This window comes from Haliaeetus leucocephalus, unplaced genomic scaffold, assembly GCF_000737465.1.
Source record: "Haliaeetus leucocephalus isolate CR32 unplaced genomic scaffold, Haliaeetus_leucocephalus-4.0 Scaffold0, whole genome shotgun sequence".
Taxonomy (NCBI): Eukaryota; Metazoa; Chordata; class Aves; order Accipitriformes; family Accipitridae; genus Haliaeetus; species Haliaeetus leucocephalus.
This window is the reverse complement of record NW_010972436.1, coordinates 28,355,882-28,376,329: the sequence shown is the minus strand read 5'-3', so window position 1 is coordinate 28,376,329 and position 20,448 is coordinate 28,355,882. Positions and strand designations below refer to the sequence as shown.

At 43.9% G+C, this 20,448-nt stretch overlaps 1 protein-coding gene across 1 annotated transcript; it reads right to left on the bottom strand.

The window, feature by feature from the left end:
- Window positions 1-778: 778 nt before the first annotated feature.
- Window positions 779-19,636, bottom strand: TMIE (transmembrane inner ear). The gene is made up of 4 exons (XM_010563273.1): window positions 19,604-19,636; window positions 17,744-17,861; window positions 1,347-1,496; window positions 779-885 (listed from the first exon to the last, which is right to left on the bottom strand). The coding sequence occupies exons 1-4, from the start codon at window positions 19,634-19,636 to the stop codon at window positions 779-781; spliced, it is 408 nt and encodes a 135-aa protein (XP_010561575.1).
- Between the last annotated feature and the right edge of the window lie 812 nt (window positions 19,637-20,448).

Here is a 20,448-nt window from a genome sequence, read left to right as displayed (position 1 = left end):
ATGAATTTGGCTTTCTGCTATCTACAGGCATGATCCTTTACACCCTCTGGGATCTACTGATAGCTGCTCCTTACAGAGTCAGAGTTTGGTCTTTTGGGCAGGAAATTGAAGGACACAATACGAAGCACTTCCATGTGTGATTGCTCATACACGTAAGAGTGCATTAACTAGGCCTTTGGATGACCTTTGACTTTAAAGTAAGTTAAGAGAATTTAACTGTATGGACAAGGGTTATTCATGCCAATTGGGTTCAGCTCCAGAGAGTGGTCTGGCCACCCTCAGTTTATAGTATAAGTATAATCAGATGTCTGAACACCTCTGAAATACTGAGGTATGTGCAAGTTCCTACTGTTAAGCACTTAGTTCTGTATTTTGCTGGTGTACGACTAAATTTCTACAATTATGTTATCTGCCTCTTTCACTAGTTTCATAGAATCATAGAATGGTTTGGGTTGGAAGGGACCTTAAAGATCATGTAGTTCCAACCCCCTGCCGTGGGCAGGGACACCTTCCACTAGACCAGGTTGCTCAAAGCCCCGTCCAGCCTGGCCTTCATGGACTGAAGCATCACATTTTGAGTTAAGGAAACTTCCAGTTGCTACAAAGCTGTAGATCACAGACCTTGCAGAGACACAGGAAAGAGAAAAAAAGTTCATAAAAGGGTATTGAGAAAACAGAGGTCAAATGCAGAAAGGGAACTGAGAAGCAGAGAGTCCAAGGTATGATGGATCTCATCAGAAAAGAGAAGCCATAGACAGACAGACAGGAAGGCAGTCCCCTAATTTCCTTGAAGGGCCATTTCATCTTCTTCTTTGACCACAGGCAGGGAGTTGAGAGGTCTGGACTGGACATGACCAGAGAGAGTTAGGAGAGTTTCAGTAGAGCCTAGGGTACAGAATCAGGAAAGATGAGTAAGAGCAGTGGAGACCAGTGACAGAAATACTCTTGGCCATCCAAATAGGGTAAGCCATTTACGGGTAATGTGAAAGTCTAACAACTCTTTTTCTTCCTACTGACATCCCCCAACCCAGGAACTGGCCCTTAAAATGAATCAGACTCTCTGGAAATTTTAAACATGGACTTCAAAGGAATGACCCTGATTTGCACCAGCGGAGAAACTGTCCCTTTCATCTAAAGAAAGGACTGTTCCTGCTGCCACAAATGCTGCAGGTTTAGTGGATGTGATTAGGAGGGCTTTACCAAATCATGGCAATATCTTAATGGTTGTGCCCAAGGAGCCACACTGATTTACACTACGGGAGGACCTAGCCCTTTGCATTCATGCATACAGAAAGCAACCCCAAAAGAAGAGATGGGTCTCTTGTAGGTGTGGGTGTGGGCAGTACCTCCAGGGATCTCTGTCAGCTCGTTGAGTGGTGGCACAGTCTCCAGTTTGTCTGCATATGTCTTGGCTGCTTGCCGTTGAGCATATCGTGCCTCAATCTCTTTCTTTGTCCGGGGAATCCGGCACTTGAAGATACAGCACAGTGTGATAACTGGGAAAAGAGAGAGGGAAGCAAGAGCATTCAGTTCAGCCAGCAGATGCCTCTCTAGTACAGGCTGGCCCATTTACAGTGGGAAGACAGCTGGAAGAAAAATTAATTTCAGAAGAGTTTCTTCCAGTGGGAACCTGTAGCCATTTACATCAGTGGAAGTACCTGCCTGAGGGATATGGTCACACGGTCTAAAGCAATTGAGTTACCTGAAAATAAAGAATTACCGTTCTTCAGGTGAGCTGTGGTAAAGGACTGAGCATGTCCTTCTCACTAAAACCAATGTAAACCATTGCCTTAAACCATATACACCACCGGTGTTTCTGAGCATCAGAGCACCAACAAATTAAATCCATTATGTCTGGAAATGACAGCAGCAGTTGAGAGGTACTGGCACCATTCAACAGTGTGTTATTGCTAGAGGATCCTGACAACACATCTTAGCCATTCATTTTTGCAGAGGTAGGTGCTGGGGATGTGGGCCTCCAGCTGAAGAAAGCAATGAGGAGTTTGCATGGAAACGCTGTAAACCCTCTAAATAGATCCAGAACAAGAGCTCAATGTATGCCTTAATTGGCTTTCATCCAAATCTATTTAGGGCAGGCCAAGAACCCAGATCTCCTAAATCCCCCCATCATGTGCTTACTATTCCATCATTCTTCTTTCCATGATCTAGGCTTCTTTACATGTCTTAAGGATGCAGATGATGCTTTTAATCCTAGTAAGATATAGTTTCTCTTCATGCTTAAACCTATACATTATTTCAGAATTTCCATCTGCAAATCTAATCATGATTCAGACAATTCATTGTAATGAAATCACTATTGGTTGGTTTCCTAGATTAGGAATTCACAGGCTTGAGCAGGTCATTGGTTCATCCATGTACCGCTTCTGACAACAACAAAGCAGCAACCTCAGGGAAAAGATCAATGAAACTCAGAAACAGGCAATCATAAAATTAGTTGGCCCACAGGTCATAAACACATGTCAAGAAGCATGAGATCTCATGGTCTCTAAGAACTTTTGAGTTGCTTTTTTGAGGGCATCTTTAAAATAGTTCAAGGATTATTCTATTCTAAATAGAAGCTCAACTTTCCAACCTACCTAAGTTCTTAACCTCGTTTATATACCTTATGGAAATGGATTCTGCAGGCAGGCAGAGTCTTGTGCTTGGAAAGATGTTGTGTGATCAGTTTTACATGCTCTGACTCTTATTTTAACTGGAGTTCCTCTATGCCACATCAATGCTGTAAGAAAGGAGCAAGCATCCAACTTTCTGTACGCTTCAAAAGCCAGGTAATCTCCTCTGGCCTTATATCACCATAAGCAATGTATTAGACCTTTGAGACTAATCCAAGGAAATGAGAGAAATAATCTGTATGTTTGGTTCCAAGTGTGAGCATTTCTCATTCATCAGGAGTAAAACCATTTTGCAGACAGCCTTCACAACACAAGCACACAGACCATTTGCTGCTGTAAATTTTACTCCCTAAAAGTTTGTCCTGTACCTGTCCAAGCTCTCCTAAGTAAAGAGGGATCACGGTAACCAGGAAAAAGCTCTGCATGATGTCTCCATAGAACAAAAGAGAAAAGAAAAGTAGTAAAAAACATTTCTCAGTGGTTTGAGGTTGGTGTAAAGTTACAAAGCCAAGTGTAGCAGCTCCTCTATCTCTTTGCTGAATTTTGCTGCTGAAAATATCACTCCCCTTAAACAGTGTGCTGTGGAGGTGCTGTAGTAGAGTCACAACAGGACAAGACACCTGAAGTGAATTGCCTAACCCAACATGAAATTGTAACAACCTGTAATTAGAGAAGCAATCAAGATGCTTTTATCCTTGCGCTTCCATAAGGGTCAGCAAGAAGCTGAGGGTAATTGAGATTTTATTTGTCTTAGACAAGGAAAGCAAGGTACCCGTATGGCATTAGTGGCAGCACAACTTTGGCACCTTGCAAGTGGGTAACGTACCACATCTGGAAAGTACACAGCTGGGTCCGCCCTGCTGTTCAGGGCAGCAGGATTTCACTGTGCGCCTGTCACAACTAATGGATGGCACAGACCTTTTCAGGCTAGCAGACAAAAAAAACCCCAGGTGCTGGGCAAGGACTCAAGGCAAGGTCAGACTAGACATAAGTATGCATTTTTAACAGTGACAGCAAGCAGGAAAACAATTAACTGGGGGGAATGGGGTAAGTGTTTTATCTCTAACCACTTTTAAATCAAGGTCTATTGTTTTCCTAAAAGCACTCTGGAATTCAGCTAAGCCAGGAAATCCTCTACTCACATTTGAGAAAAATTTGCCAGGAAAATTAGCACCCTATTTCCTGGAGATTGATATACGATAAGACTGTCAGCTTTCAAGGAAAGCACAAAGAGATTAGTCTATGCCCTTGAAAATCAAGGGCAAAATTTCTGCCAATATTATAGTAGTTGGCTTAGCCCTACAGGAAGGTGTAGGGGTTGTTCTGTATCTCACAGTTCTATTTCTTTTCAATTACTAAGGCCAAAATGGTAGTTGCTACAGGACAATCGCAAGCTCAGCTCTCTGTTACCTTTGTAATGAAGATGAAGTGTTACACTGAGGTACTGGCGACTTATGTTGTCTTGGGATGTGAAATGATTCATAACCAGCCACCGGAGCAAGAGGCTTATGTGAAAATAATACACTGTTATTCCTATCTCCATCCCCCTTGCAAGCTGTGCTTAGTGTGAGGTTCAAGCCATGCAAGGGGCTAAGTATTGGACTGAATGCTATTGTCTTTTTAAAAGAATAGGCTAGTGAATAAGATTTTGGTACAGGGGCTTTAGGACACTAACTGATGCCCAGAATGATCATTTCATTGCTAGTGGGAAGTTATTGCCTGTTGGATATCTTTCCTTTTCCCTCCAGATCTGACACAGGAGACAGAGTGGGTGGCATTAATCTGCTCTGGTTTGTGTTTCTCAGAACTAGAGTGTGTGGTCTCCAACAGTCACTCCAGGCTCCCTTTATCACTGATGGAGAGAAAGAAGCATCTCTACAGGGTGATTAATCTCATGTTAAATCAGAAATCTAAGGTATGCCACATAAATCATCCTTTGCAGCTGCCTTTCTGCCCATTAACTATGAAAAGAGCCTGAAGTGCCCAGTCTGATGCAGGACAGTGGAAGAGCTGTGATCTTCTGGAGTGAGACCCAGAGGCTGGACAACATGCCTTAAGGCTTCCCAAATGACATCAGAGATCTACATTTAGGAGTGTGAACTGTTCCCTAAGTTAGAAGAGGTGAATCTCTTCTAACTACTTTGGAAGTTAAGAGTGAAACGTTTGTTGCATATTAGAAGTTTGGAGCTATCTTAGCATCATTTCTGTTGTGCCTGGTAGATATTTTATGTTTTTTTCCTGCTTCAAATCAGTGAGATTATATTTGCTCCACTGATAATTTATCCATCAAGTGAACCAGAAAGCAATATAACCTCTAATGTTTCCTGGGCCTTTGCTTATGCCAAGATTAACATTATTTTCCACTGGACGAGTAGAGATTCTCTTGTTCGGAAGACAACCTGGGAAACTGAAGATGCCTGTAAGGGTCCTGAGATCATCCTCACCACCGTTCCCTTTCCGGCGTTTGGCAGCCTGGGTTCAGGGCCAGATGAGAAGTGATGCTGCTGGTGGCCTTCAAAGGAGGAGATAGAAGAAGCCTCAGTGGAGGCTTCCCTTTTCCTCATTTGGAGTGACTCGTAAGCTGATGCTATCGTTCCTGACCCCCACCGGAGGTCCGCTGCAGTGGATGTTGTAGCTGTGCCCATGCCTGGTCATGTGTCCCATTGACCCAGACCTTGACCCATGGACATGACTTTCTGGTTTCACCTCAGACCTGCACCATCACCACCAACTTGGCTGTGTCGGCCACTGGTTACACTCAGCCATCGTGTGAGGATGGTTGGTAATGAGGATTGCTGTTTAAAAATATCCATTCCTGTAGAATAACAGATCAAGAATTGGACTGTACTCTCTTCCATGAGAGTTAAACGTCAAAGCAATACTCTTACCAAAGTTTAGTAGGTGACATGGCATCAGTTGAGCACATTAACTGATGGGCCCATGTTCTCAGGGTAGAGAATTATAATATAAAAAAACCCCAAACACCAAAACTAAAGACCTCCATGAGGGTTATATGTACAATGAATGTAGCTTAAACTAAAAGTTTTTGTTTGGGGTATGAATATGTGCAGGAACATTAACTCCAACTCAGTTGAATAGTGATAACTTGATCACTTTTGATTCTAGATCCACTGGATGAAGTATCTAGGGATCAGTTAGCTTAGATGTAACCTGAGAATTTGTTGTTATGCTTTTCTTCTGGCAGACCTGACTTCAAGCCCTGAATGTCTGTTTTATATTAAACATTCACCAATTCTCTTATTCCCCAGGTGAATGCTTTATTCACACTGCTGCCAAGCAATATTTAGTCCCTTTTTTTCATGCTGTGGGTCTTCTTTTCCTTTCCAGAATTTCAACTTTCATTTTAGTTGTCGAGAAGGCTTCTAAAATGCAGCCTGAATAAACTATTGCCTGTCTGATGCTATGGTGACCTTAAAGCAATCTCTGTAAGATGTATCAGTGCCCCATTAGCACCATGGAAGGTCCATGAAAATATTCACCATCAAGTCTTGGAATGGTGATGTTGCTCATGTTTTCTCTGCTATCAAACTATGTAAAGGAGCAGAATAAACACCCTGTGCAACAAAAGGTAGTGGAGTCATTTTAAATCCTCCCAATTTTCTCAGCTTTTCTGTATTAATATTATATGACCTTGTGATACTGTGATAATAAGGATCTTCCGTGAACTGCACAATTCAGAATACAGGCCTTTTCTTTTTCAATAGCATGCTGTGGATTGCTTTGCTGTTTGGCTTCTAAAAATCATTTTCTCACGTATTTTTTTTTCCTTTTCAGTTACCTGACATACATGGTTGAATTCAGCCACCTATTCTGAAGGACCATTTCTGTTTTAAAATTAAAAAGTCAGGTCTGATCCTGCACGTGGTGTTCTCTTTCTGCACCAAAGATTCAAGCTGACAACGTATCAAATAATTTTTCATTGTTTCTGCCAGGCTGACTGTGTGAAATGTAATTTTTCAAGGAGGAAACAAATTCTTGGTGGTCCTTTATGAAATGGCTGTTTTAAAGGAGTCAACTTTTTTCTATCTTTGATGACAAAAAAGGTATTGTAAATGATATATTTTCATTCTTCAGCATATATGAAAAAACTTGGGAAATAATGAAGAACTCTGAGGCTTGCTCCTTTCTGGATTTTTAGCATGTTTTCATTATTTTTACAGGAGGCAATGTCTTCCTAATATTCATATTCAATGCTATTCAGGCTGGAGGAGCTGAGAAATGGCCCAGAAACCTCTCATCTGAAGTACAGTAACAGAGCAAATGTTAAACACGTAATTTCCACCACAAACAATCAGATGCTTGTGACTAAATAAGGGCTGTGTGTTTACTCCCACTGGCTTAAACTAAAATAGTTTGTTTCGTAATTGAAGCAAGCTAAGAGTATATGCAAAAGACCGTGAAAGGAGCTCTATTGGCTTAAACTAAATATCCGTGTGGCCAAGTTACCCTGTTGCTGGTCTTTTTTTTTCTGTTCACTTAAGTGAATTTAGCTCATCAACAGTAACAGTTGCTTCTAGTTTAGCTGGGCAGTAAATTTAAAAAAAAAAAACAAAAAAACCAAAAAACAGAAAAACCCCCAACAACCAAAAAGAAGGAAAGAAAAACTTGGTTCTCCTAGGAGCCAGGAACGATGTAAGTGAAATATCTTCTCCAGAGACTGCGTGGTGTAATATTTCAGCACGGCTATGATTGAGAACTGAATGGTTTTATAAATTGAATGGAAATTGGCTGCAATACACAGTAGGTTTGTTCCCTTTGAAGCTGAAAAAATACAGTCTGCCAATGAAGCATTTAATTAACATTTAGCAAAGTAGCCTGTGCTGCTCTGAGTTAATTAGGCAGCCATTCCATTGTTAATAATGCAAGCAATTAATGCAGATGTATTCAATGGCAAGTTAACTGCACCCTTGTGTTTAAATGCTCTTTGAGAAGCCTGGAGAGTTGCTTACTATATTACTACAATGATGCTTTAAGGAAAAGAGCTAGCATCTTTTGGCTGTTCAAGCTACTCAGGGCAGTGTTAATAACCGGCTAATTGTGATAATGGAATGACCAGTGAGGGCTACTAAACTCTTAAGTAAATTAATTAGTGCTTGGGTGGCTGCTTGTAGTGCTCAGATGCTGAGGATGCTGCTGCTGGTGCCTGAACCACCGCATTTAAAGATGCCAGCGCTGCTACTAGAGCTATTGCTGAGATACTAGTGCTTCAGAAGAAAGAGGCTTTCCCTCTAAAGGGTGTGCAGCCATCTGCACACAGGGCACGTAACTGCATCCTTGCTGTGGCTCAGGCTTGGGATTGGGTTGCGGCAATGGGGACTCAGGATCTGCTTGCTTCTGGAAAAGAGAGAGATGTCGACGGTCAAAATGTCAGATTTAAAGTCCAGGTTGGAGATTAATTAGATGCCCTCTCAAGATGCTTCTCAGTCCTGTATTTTATCCCACTCTAATAGAAATCTAGTACTTGGATTAGTGTACTAATTTCCTAGAAAGCAAAAATGGGAGCCAAAGAATGAAGAGCTCTAGACTGTAGTCCCAATAGTTGTGCCAATATGACTTCAGGCAAAACATGTTTTTAAGTATGTCCACCTTTGTAAAAGCTGAAAGAACGGCTGCAAGGGGTCAGGGCCGCTCCAGTATTTGCTCAGCCATCAAGCTTAACTATGTCTCTACACGTGATATTTTCCTGGTGTCTGGAAATGAGGGTCTGTCCACACCACTAGATCGCATCATCTGACCTCTCTGCACATCATAGGTTATTATGTTTAATTACTGCCTGAGTGAAATAACCTGTGTTGGAATGAATCCTACCTTACTCTGGGGAGAGCTGTTAAGGGGTGGAGAGTGTGGCGATGTTTAATCACTCTCCCTGCCACATTTATTTCTCAAATTCTCATTTGAATTAACCTGGTTTTAATTTCCAGACTCTGCTTTCACCTCTATCCACTAGATGAAAAAGTTCTTTAATACTTTTTTTTTTCTCTTTTCTTTCTAAAGTCCTTCAATGCTGCAATCAAATGACCTGATCTTCTCTCCAACAAGCTAAACAAAGTGCGGTCAGTGAGATTCTTGTCTGAAGACCTTTCTTCGGGTATCAAATAGAGGTGAGGATTTCTGGTGGATTTTTTTTCCTGCAAGCCTTTGTTTTTTCAGCACTTGTTTTCATACATAGGCACAAGCATCTCACCAGGATGGCATACAGAGGTCAGAAAACCTTCCTACCTCTCACTAACCCATGCTAATACATTCAAAGAACTCCATACTGCATCTTTACCCTGAACTGCTTTAACTGCTTGCTTTGTTCTGATAATAGTTGCTGAACTTTACTAATTATGATTCAATCACTGAATGTTTGTTTATTCTATAAATTAGGTCTATCTATATTCATTTATCCCGACCATAGATCCTTGTTTCTGCTTGCATTCACTGCATTGTGTTTGAATGGATTCAGCTAACTCCCTGCATGGCTCCTTCCACTTCTTCTTCTTTTTTTATTTTTATTTTGTTATTCTCCTGTCTGCTGGGAAGAAGGAAAGCTTTAACAACAGCCACTTTGTATTTATTCTGAGCTCACCAGTGAAAAATATGGGTTAGGGTTGGAGCTTTCATCAGAACAAATGTTTCCTTAGGAAATTTTGGTCTGAGCAAAGTTAGATTTCTGGCCTAGGAACTGTTGTATGGGACAAAAAGAAGCAGGTAGTCACTGGGAGCTCCCTGGAGCATCACTGTAGATCCAGACAGGGTATCCAGGGCACGTGAGGACACAGGTCATCTCATCCTTAGGTAGACAACTAAAGGTGTCTGTAGGTAGGTGAGATGAATCATAGTGATAAAGTCCATATTAGATGTTCTGGCTGGCAATCTGAGCTGTTAATTAACACAAACCCTAATTTAAAAGAGCTCCTGATTGCTTATGCTTTCTGTCTCATTCTTGGGGTCTTTCATGCCTGGTGCAATAGCTACGAAGGCTAGGGTGGAGCTCTCAAACCTTCTTTTTCTACCATCCCATCCTAAAGGCTGGGAGCAGGAGTGGGATTTACCATCCCAGGGGGTGAGAGGTTTGGGACTGAACCCTTTCCATTGCCTCCATGCAGGGAGAGGAGCTGTCACGAGGAGGAGCCAGCACTGCAGCCATGTGAGGCAAGATCTAAGGACGACTGTTTGGTAACAAGGAGAAACACCTCTTGTCAGGCATTTATTCAAAAAATAGTCAATAAGCTGCGCCTGTCTTTTCTGTCAAACTAGACCTAGCAACTAATCCCAGGATCCCAACACCCACAGCTAGTCTTGTGACTTTGGAAGATCAAAACCATCTAATGGATCTAAAGTGCGCAGCTCAGACCCGTCTACCCCCAGACCTCACGTAGTCCTGTCCTACGGATACACACAGATTTCAACTCTCAATTAATTGCAAGCAACATATGGCTGCTACCTACATTCATTTACACCAGCTGAGAAGGAGGGATATGGGCTGTTACTTACCCTGCCCTGGGAATCTGAAAAATTCCTACTGTTTGGTGTTAGTTGGATTTTGTGTGAGATTGTGGCTTGTGCCTGTTCTCCACACTGGGTAGAGAAAATGCACTGGGGCAGCGGGCAGGGTCATGGATGAAATTGCACACAAAGGGCAAATGGGAATTCAAATGATGATGGTCTATTGAAATAACAATAGTAATAATAAATCAGAACATGAAGAGTTAACAACGTGGGTTTGCCCAGGAAGGCTGCGAATCTGACTTCATTTTCAAATCCATAAAGCCATACAGAAGTGATATTCGCTTGGCCCACGCGGATCTCAAGCACACCTTGGGCCAGAGTCTATCCGTCCATTCCATCACCCCGTTGCTTTGAGCATGAATGGCCACGGAGTAGGAGGGAGGATGAAGAAGTAGGTTAGGCTTCCAGCTGGTGGGACACCCACACAGAGGAGCTATTTTGGACCCCCACCATGGTCTTCCCCTTGCAGACTCCAGACACAGCCCCCTCTATGTGACCTGATAGCTGTCACATTTAAGGTAAGTCAGCCTCAAGCAATGGCATCTCCAATGCTTTTTAGCTGATAGGGCTCACAGCAACTAATTTTGAAGTAGCCTTGGGTGTGTGTTTGTGTCTGTGTGAGCATGCACAGCAATGGAAGTTTAAGATAACATTATAGTACAAAACAAGAACAGCATAGGTATTTGTTATCAAAATAATCGACAAGAAAGAATATTTACTTGTCATTAATTGGAGTACTTAAAAAGTTGTCCTTCCTTTGTAAAAGGCACTTAACTTTTCTCTTAAGCACGCTGTTTTGTGCTCAGCTTGATCTACATATGCTGGTGCCAGTAAGTCTGGGGGCTTGGGCTATTTTGTAGGCACACAACTGCAGGACAGCTCTAACCCAGAAGGAAATCTCTCACGGGGGATAAGAGGTTTCCATGTCAGAACTTGGGCTGTGGGCAAAAGAGGGGCTCAACCTATTGTCCCCATGTAAAAGCCATCCCTTGTCCCAAGTGATGTTCTCTGTGATAGATGACAGTGCCCCCCCCCCCCCCCATGCATCCATCTCTGCATGTATTTCTGTGCACCCCGATGAGTATTTCTCATATGCTGGGCTGCTGGTGATGCAGCGTTTGAAGATAGATGGCTAAAGTCTCTGTCAGAAAGCACCATGTGAAGCTTCCCTGAGCCAGCCTAAATTATCAGTGCCTCACTGGAAATTCTGCACATTAATGGAAACATCTGGGTAGTTTTGCCATCCAAGAAGTAATGGTTATTTAATAGCGTAAATCTTTTGCCTGGCAGTTATACTTCAACACCCGCAGCAAGTTGATAAATAAAACCTCTAACACTTCAAATTAAACTGTGCTCAGTTAATTGCATTCAAGATGTTTAACAGCTTTGTTGATGCTCATTAAATAATACTTGATTCCTGGGAACATGTTCGTTGAGTGTGAGCCTCCCTGCCTTGTATTCTCACACTATTTTATACTCCTCTTGAACCTTTGACAGGTTCAAAGGAAAGACTCCCAGTTTACACAGGCAGATAAGCAAAAGCTTTGCATTCATGATTCCCAAGCATCCCTCCTGATGACAGACCTGCTGCTTTAAGCTTTCATGTCTGTGGTTATATGTCAGGAGAAAAATTACTGATGCTCATGTCTAGGGCTACATGTTACTATTCGACTGGCATAGGTGAGAATGGGAAAGCATCTCTGGTAGGTCTTGCAGAAGGACACAAAGGTAGGGGAAAAAGATTAGAACTGAGCCTCCTACTTTTGCAATCAGCTTCTGCTTTAGCCCATTACTTTGTCACTCCTCATCCAGATAAGCCCTACTTCCCAGTAGTACTAGACCTGGTGTGGACTACATGTAAGGAACCTGATTCCATGGCTCCAGAGCTGTTCTGGTGCCACTAAAACACCAGCACCCAATGCATTAAAGTTCCACCACTCGTGGACACAAGGTGGTCTAAAGGTAGCTCAGGAGTTCCTCGGCATGATAACTAGATATCATCCAAAGCCAATTTGCTTTTCAGTTTGAGTTGAGCGCAAGGCATGAGCTCATGCCTGGAACAAGGCAGTGGGATGCAGTAACAGCTCTGCTGTATCCCCACCCCACGTGGGGACCTCCTGCTACAGTTCCATCCTCCCTTCTCCCTCACTTTCTCCATTCAACAGAGTATTCGAACCAGGATGATAAGGAAAGGGGTCTTTCCCTGCCTGTGGTACCTGAAATACATCTGGTTCACACTCTAAATTAAGCTGGAATGATACAGAAGAAGGAGGACTCTGGGCAGGAGCTGAGAGGCATTGCTTCATCTTCCCAGCCCTGTCCCTACTTCTGTCACCCTCTTCAGGCCCTCTCCCCTCTATTCATGCCTCTCACTCCAGAGGGATATGCCAGCAGGGATGGATGCATTTTGCCCTGAGTCCAGACCCGGTTGTTGGATTGCTTCTGCAGAAATCAGTGGGGCGTTACTCAAAGAGGTGCTGCCTGCATCCTCCCTGGGGGGCTGCTGTCAAAACACCTGGGGGTGTTTGTAAACGAGGAAACCAGCAGACCTTGAAACCGAAGTAACATCCAGAGAGGAAAACAAACAGCCCACAGAGCTGCTTAAAAGTGTTGATGGTGGTTGTTATGCCGAAGAAAAGGGGGAGTCGATGGAGAGCACGCTGGGCAAGCCCTGGGCCAGCTGCTGGCTTTCCTAGGGATGGGTCAGGGCCACCCCCTCCGCCATCACAGCACTGCAGTTTGCAAAGGGTAATACTTCTGGTGCAAAGTCCTCAGTCTTTGTGGATGAAACAGGCTGTGCAAGATGCCAAGGTTATGACTCAACTCCATCCCACCAGGGTGATATTGTTGGGCCTCAGTTCCCTATTTACAGCTTTCACAGAACAAAAAAAAAAAAAAAAAAAAAAAAGGCAGCAAAAAAGGGTGACCAAGAAACCAGATAGCGGTGCTCTTGAGTGAATCAAATCCTCCTGACAGCTAATCTCATTTTAGTTGTCTGTTGTTGTCTCATCAAAGTCTCTCCAAGAGACAGACAGGTGAACCTTTGCCTCTGCTCCTGCCTGCAAGGGGTCTCGCCTCTTATCGACCAGCGCTCAGAGGAGCAATCCAGAGGAGCTGAATTATGGAATTATGCTGGGTGCTGCGAGGCAGCCCTGATAAGGATTTCAAGGCACGCTGTTGGGACACTCACCAGCCTGATGGCCTGCCTTGCTTTACCTGATTCAAATACCCAAAAAGGAAGGTTTCCTTTAACCAAGGACAAAATGACTGAGCTAAAATCTTGGGGGCAAAGGAGCAACAGTGAGTTGACCTGTTATGTGTTGTACCTGAGAAACTTTCTTTTTCTTCCCTTTCTTTACAGATTTTTCCCTGCAGAGGTTGTGTCTGCTTCAAAAATGAGCTCTCATGTGCCTTCTCCAGTTGTAGCAAAAAGATTTGACATTCCTGGTATTTTAGTAGATGAGTAAGAATTGTGTAATGATACACACATCCATCAGTCTCCAGCATCACCTGATCGATGCTCTGCATGTGCTACTAAGTTATATTTTCTACTGTGGGCTGGTTTACTCCCAAAGTTTTGTTTCTCTTGCGACATATCCTATCACAGAGCAGAAACAAAGGAAAAAGATAGAGATGGGTGGGTCTGACAGAGAGATGCTTTCATATGGTATCTGAGAAAGCTGGCTGGCAGTTGTTGCAGGAGAGACAGAAAAGCCTTCTGCTAACAGGGGTGCAAACATTTCATCTCTTCTGGTCTCTGCTGGGTAGAGCTAGGAGTTGCCCCCTTTGGTTTGTAACCTGCCCCAAAACCTTTTTATGAGTCAGAAGATCTCCCCAGAGACTTTCTTCCCATTTCGGTGGTCTGTGTTGACATATAAGATGCCTTTATGTAGGGGGTTTTTTTGTTTGGTGGGTTTTTTCATTAAATAAGGAAATGTAAAAGACTTTTGAATTTGGCCATTTTTTCTGCCTTTTATTATGTGATGATGCCATCTTGTGGAAGCTGCTAAAAGCAAGAGTTAGAAACCACACCTAGATCATACCCATATTTGCAAGTCCTGTCACTCAGCAGGAGCAGGTTTTGGGGCTGGAAGAGCGTAGAGGATCTGTGGTCTATGCTGGGTGTATTTCAGGTGGGGTACTCTAGTTTGGTCCTGGGCTGCCCTTAGCAATTATCACGCATATCTGGGACCATGCCTTTCTGGAGCAACTACCTTCTCTTTCCATTTCAACTGAAAGGAATCCAGTTCAAGTGCTCCACATTCACCTACAGGAAAGTAGCTAGGGGCATTAGCTTTAAAAGCATCTCTCCTCATCCTTATTTACTCCTCACCTGAATGCATGTGACAAAGTAGACACACCCTCAAAGCCTTGATAACAAGGTGAGATAGCAAACCAAGGGGATCACCTGCAGACCCTGAGAAGCTCCAGCAAGGATGCTCTTCTGTCTCCTAGTGTAGAGGGTTAGTGTTGTTAGAAGGTTGTGCTACCCTCTTGCTCTGCCTGGGAAGGTGCTCCTGGAACCAGAAAAAGAAAGCCACACTAAAGCTTTTCTCCAGCTCTTGTCCCATTAGCGAAGTAGAACATCGCCTAGTTTTGTGGACTGATACCAAGGCAGCTTCCAAGAGCTCGCTCACAGTAAAACCTGTGTCTGCTCCTGAGAGTTAAAGCTTTGTTGGTAAAGCTGGGGAACCATCAGTGCTTTGGGGATCACAAAGCAAAGGAGGAGGACGATGTTGCTGGAGCAAGATGTGAGAAATTGGTGAGAACCGATTGTACAATTGTGTTATTCTAATGTCATTAAGTTTAAACCTGCCTTGTTTTGACTTGGATCACAGGCTTGGTTAATAGTTGCTGTCTTCACCAAATACTTGCTGTTTTCGTAAAGCTGAGCTGGTACAGTTGCTTTCCAATCCCCTCTGCTCATTGAAAGAAAGCTTCTTCAAACAAAAAGGCTGTAACAGAGCAGTAGAGCCATAAACTGGCTCCATCACATGCTGTGATGCATTGAATCTATTTATCACTCTGTGTTTCAGCAACTCAAAACCCTGTGATCTCCTAGCAAATACTTTCCTACTCCTCCAGTAATACATATCTATAGCAGGCTGACATAATGGTCTGATTTTGTTGAACTACCTGTGTGTGTTAGTGGGGACTCAAACCTTAAAGCAGACGTTACTGAATTGCACATAACCTATTTGTTTGCTTGTCTAAACACAGATCCTTACAAGTTTTTTAGTTTCTCATAATTCACTGCTTTCAGCACTTTAAATAACTAGGCTGTAACTTTCTTTATATGTTGTTTTCTATACTACATTTAATTTCTGCACTGTCACTTGATGAGTAAATTTTCATGGGTGTTTGAATCTTGCTACTGATATTTTTAGGTAACCAAAAAAACCTTAGTTTCTCTTCCACAAGCAGTGCACAATCTCATGTGTTGGTTTGCCAGCATGGCAGCTTTTCCATGCTTCTAACCCTAAATAAGCTGGTATTGCCAGAGCCAATTTCTAATGAACAACAGAACAGTCAGACCTACTGGGGCAAAAATTTCTTTGCAATTTGATGCCCCTGAGCCAAGGAAAACAAGCTACATAAACCCCTTCACCAGTCTACTTGCATTCTAAAGCTCCTGCTGTTAATTTTGATGCCTATTTCACGTGGTGTATGGAGTCACTAGGGTTAAATATTTGGCCATGTTTACTTTGCTCGGTGGAGTTTCATGTGATTGTTTGCAAAGGGTGTTGTGGCATGTGATGAATTAGCATAAGCTTCACTGATGGAGAGTAGGCAAGTTGCAGTAGTTACCCCTCAGACTTTGGGTGTAGGATGAGGTGTTTGCCCAGAAAGGGCAATGAGGGGAAAAGAAAACAGAGGAAAACGCTTGTACTTGCTTTGAAAATGTGAATGGCTGGTTTAAACAGAGCATGGGAACATAACAGGAGGGCTATCAGGGAAGGACTGATAGAGGCCACCTACAGCAGCCGAAGAGGTGGCTGTGGCACCAAGAAGTGACTTCATTCCCCCAATATCAGCAGAGCCAACGCCACACAGAGTGCTGGGCTCTTTGATTAGATTAGGGCTACATCCAGAAGGGGTTTTAGCAGCAAATTGAAAAGTAACAGGGAGCACCAGAAATCAGTTGTCTGCAATACTGTGTTTTTAGAGCTGGCCCAGCAAACCCATGTTCTAAACAACGGCTGCTTGTAGGTCAGGGTTGGCACTGGATGTGGCTGTTCCCCCCAGGAGCTTGCATGTGGCCACTCTGTTTTGGAGAGTGCTCATCGCTTATGAGGAATGAGAGCAGAAGTGATGCAGGAGAAAGCTAAGGCACTCAAGACCTTCCTTCAGCTGCTTTAAAATGCTTCGTTGTTTTACTTACAAAGTTAATTTTAACAAGCAATTAGGGCCACAAGCCAGAATGAGAACGGTAAGAAATGCCTAGAAGATTTAGATGTATCTCAGTCTATATGGCTGGATGATGTCCTTCCTGGAGTGGGTAAGGATTTGAGGTGATCTCCAAGTTGATGGGATTTACGTTCAGGGACTGGGGACAGGCTCTGTCCCTCTGCTCACCTGTCCCTAACATGAAAAAGAGGACGTTCAAGGGAATTGTCGATGAGTCAGTGTAACTTTGTTGGAAGAAATGAATTAGTTATAGACTTTGCAAAAATCTAGACAGTAACAAGAAGATGGGAAAGAAACTGATTTATCACATTTGACTCGCATCAAACTGGTCTGTTTTTTTGCCTGAAGTTATAGTTGGCTGAAGGAAAGAGCAGAAGATCCTTCCTTTGAATTTTGTTGGGGTTGATTGATAGTGTCCTAAGTGATATTTTCGTAAGGAAGCTCATGATAGTAGTTAGCAATGCACAGTGGAGCTGGCTTACACTTCTCCCAGAGGGTGAGCTGCAGGGGGATGAAACTGGACAAAGGCACTCTGGTGGGGAATTGGCCATACCCAGATAGGTCCTCAAAGTGTGTTGGGAGAGTGTCTGATCCCATCCCCCTGCAATCACCTGGTCTAAGCCAGTGGCTTCCCAGTGCCTGGGTCCAAAAAAAGGAGGGTTTTAAGTCTTGAAAGCCCTGCTAGAATCAAGTTGAAGGTCTTGGCACCCAGAATTGGAGTTAGGGACCTTAACGCCAGGTCTGGCTGTGACTGCAGACCTCCTGAGACTTCTTATCGCAGCATGTGGGACAGCACCACAGGAGGTCCCATACAGTTTGTACGGTTGTGCGACAGGGCAGGACCATGGCTATAACATGCGTTTGGGCTTGAATGTGGTACTGTAGCTGAACACAGTCCTAGTTGTGGCACAGCCCTACAGTATTTCTTCCCTGGGATGCCACCAGCTAGGACCTGTTGATCATCACTATATTCCAAGATGAAGCCGTGGTGGACCATCTGTGGTTCCTTCAAGGATCCCACCTGCCTTTCCCTGCTGCAAAACCCCCTCAGTGTGTAGCCTTGTGATGCCAGAGACCAAAGAGCCTCAGCCTGCGACCACCACGGCCATCTGGTCTGTATTCCTCCAGGAACCCGTCCTACTTGGGGTGGTGCTGTGGTTGGTGCAAGGCAGAGAATTATGACTTACTGACTGCCAGGACAAAGATGGCAAAGATACCAATCACCTGCCAGAGGCGCAGCCCCCAGATCACCACCGTCTCTGAAGTGACAGGGTCCGGTTTCTTTTTTGGGGGTTCTGTGGTGGCCTGGGAAAGAGGGAGAAGAAAAGAAATAAAAAGAGAGAAATGTGGTTTAAGATTTGCAAGGGTCCCTAAAACAGTCAGAAAGATGCCAATAGCACAGGAGATGGTAGACCCCAGTTTACAGCCCCCCCCAACAATTTGGAAATCTTTGAGGAATAGAGACTTCAATAAAAAGTTTGTATGTAAAGCTTTTGCCATTTTGAAATTTATCTGAAGCGTTACCGATTTTCATGATTACAAAGCAAATCTTTTTCTGTTGTTTCTTAAATTCCCAGCTTTTCCTAGAGAGTCCGTCTCCCGGGGTCAGGAGGAAATTTCTTATACTTTGCATTCCTATCCTTAAAAGATATTTTTAAGATTCAGCTGCAAAATGCGACATGGCTTTTTTTACTTTTTTGAAAAGACTTGTCCACAAGTTGCACTGCAGTGTTATCTGCTCTGCTAAGGCTAGATGAGAAGGGAAGGAGGAAAAAAGCTAAATGGTGAGAGCCAGCTGCTCCCTAAGGATGGGGAGCTGAGGGGGACAACACAAACAGCAGGACAGGGGTCTTCACCAGCACGACCCCATCCCACCATCCAGGGAAGGTGAGCAGAGAGCCCAGTAATTCATAGTAATGGAGCCAGAGACCACAGTAATGGGGGATATTCAAGGGTTGGCAGAGCCCGCGGCCAGGCACAGGCAGGGGCCAAACACTAGAGCCTTGGCTTAAAGCATCTCCTACGGGATGGGGGTCACCCCTTGTTGCACTACCTTGCAGTTGGCCCCAGCCCCCAGGAGAAGGATGCTCGGGGTGCCTGGAGAGTAATTTCTGCCTTTCTCCTGAACCCTGGAGAAACACTGCAGAAGAACTGCTAGATCAAATAGGGCAGAAATTATTGTGTGTGAGACAGCAGTCGATGCTGATGTTTGAGTTTGGTTGTTTCTGGTTTTGTCTTCATGCTATATTGTACGACCTGCCAGGAGAATGGGACAGATGCTTCCCTGGCTCAGACTGAAATTTTGGTGCTGAAAGCTGTTGGGTCTGTTCCCCTTCTTGGTGCACGTTCCCTTTCTGACCCCACACCGGTCCCTTTTTCTCTGCTCAGACTTCGTAGGACCTGTGAGGAGGGCTAGGGCATGGCGCACACTTGGTTCCCACCTTCTTTAACTGCTTAGTAACTGCCGTAGCCTACAGCTACCCCACTGCCTGAAGGAGCAGGGCAAGAAGGGACCAGGTAACGTGTCTGCTCTGCATGGGCCTCACCAGAGCTGCTGTGGGAGGAGAGGATCTGTCTGTTGGGCAGAGATAACCCTGGCCAAACCTGGCTGCTCTGCCCTACAGGCAGGGCTGGCTCTGGGTCTGCTACGAGAAAAGGTGTGAATCTTGTCTCCAGATGTCCTGTTGTGGAGCATCTCTTCCAGGCATGTACCTCTCTGGGGGCTTGTGTCCAAGCTCTGGACATCTGCACTCTGATGTTGCCTTAACCCCCCTTTCTAGACAGGGAATGCTCCTCTGGAGGAGGACTCAGAAACTCGAGTGATCTGCAGTTCTCTGGTGGTGTTTCATAGCTCCTTGGCTTTAAAGATGTGAGCGGGGGCAGGATTCAACCTCTTAAATACAGTCGAGGTGGTGTGGAGTGTCCTCCATCTGCCCACCCAGCAGGGCACAGGTTTTGCACTGGGTCACGTATGCCAGCTCAGATACTGTAGGGCATCTCGCATGGCACTAGACTTCATAGCAATGTCACAGCAGTGGCGTCCTCACCTGTAGATATTGGACAAAATCAGGAAGCCTCATATCTACACCTTTCACTGTCTGCCTCCTGTTGTATGAGCACCCAGTGCCTCAGTTTCTCCACTGGTAACAGAGGAACATTGCTGCTTCCCTACTTTTGCTTTGAGATATTTAAAAGGGAAATGCCATGCGGATTTGATACAGGGACAGATACTGGCACTCATTTATAAGTTCAGAAAGGACACTTGATTTAAATCCCATTATCACTGGGGAATGAGGATTGAAGAATCCGTGAAAAGCAACACGATGTGTGGGCAGTAATTCCCACACAGCATATTGTCTAGTTGTCAAAGCAGCAAATCTGAATTAGATGGATATTTCAGTTGCATTTGAGTACTGGGGATTCAATCATGTTGCTTTAAACCTGTAAAGTTAATAGTAGAAAGCACAGATGTCAGATTTCCTGAAATGCAAGGAAAAATGGCTCAGAACAAGTCATTCTGGGCTAGAGGCTCCAGGTCTGTAGCAGAGCTCTGATTCTCACAGCTCCAGCAGTATGAGAGATTCATAGCCAAAAGGACAATATACCGTAGGGAGATTAAGCAACATAGCATCAAGGAGTCGAGATTAAAGCTTAGAGCAGGGATCCTGTTGCTTTTTTTATATATATATATAAATAACAGTAATGAACAGTTGTTTGCAATGAAGAAATTAGGCAACCTGTATTTGCTGAGAGCCCTTGCATTACTTGAGAACAGATTAAATGTGTAGAGATAATCCAGTTGTGTTGTGAGTCCAGGAGGAAGGTCCTGGCTTCTCTCACTTTTTTTTTTTCCTTAACATGAGTAAACCATGAGACTGCCTAGTGGCAAGGT

Bases quoted from the DNA above. Each gene is read 5' to 3' on its own strand.
- TMIE (XM_010563273.1), bottom strand. From the start codon at position 19,636: ATGAGGCTTCCTGATTTTGTCCAATATCTACAG. The intron at 17,862-19,603 runs GTGAGGACGCCA...CCTCTTTCCCAG, and splicing joins ATTTTGTCCAATATCTACAG to GCCACCACAGAACCCCCAAA. The intron at 1,497-17,743 runs GTAAGTCATAAT...CTCTTTTCCCAG, and splicing joins CATCTTTGTCCTGGCAGTCA to TTATCACACTGTGCTGTATC.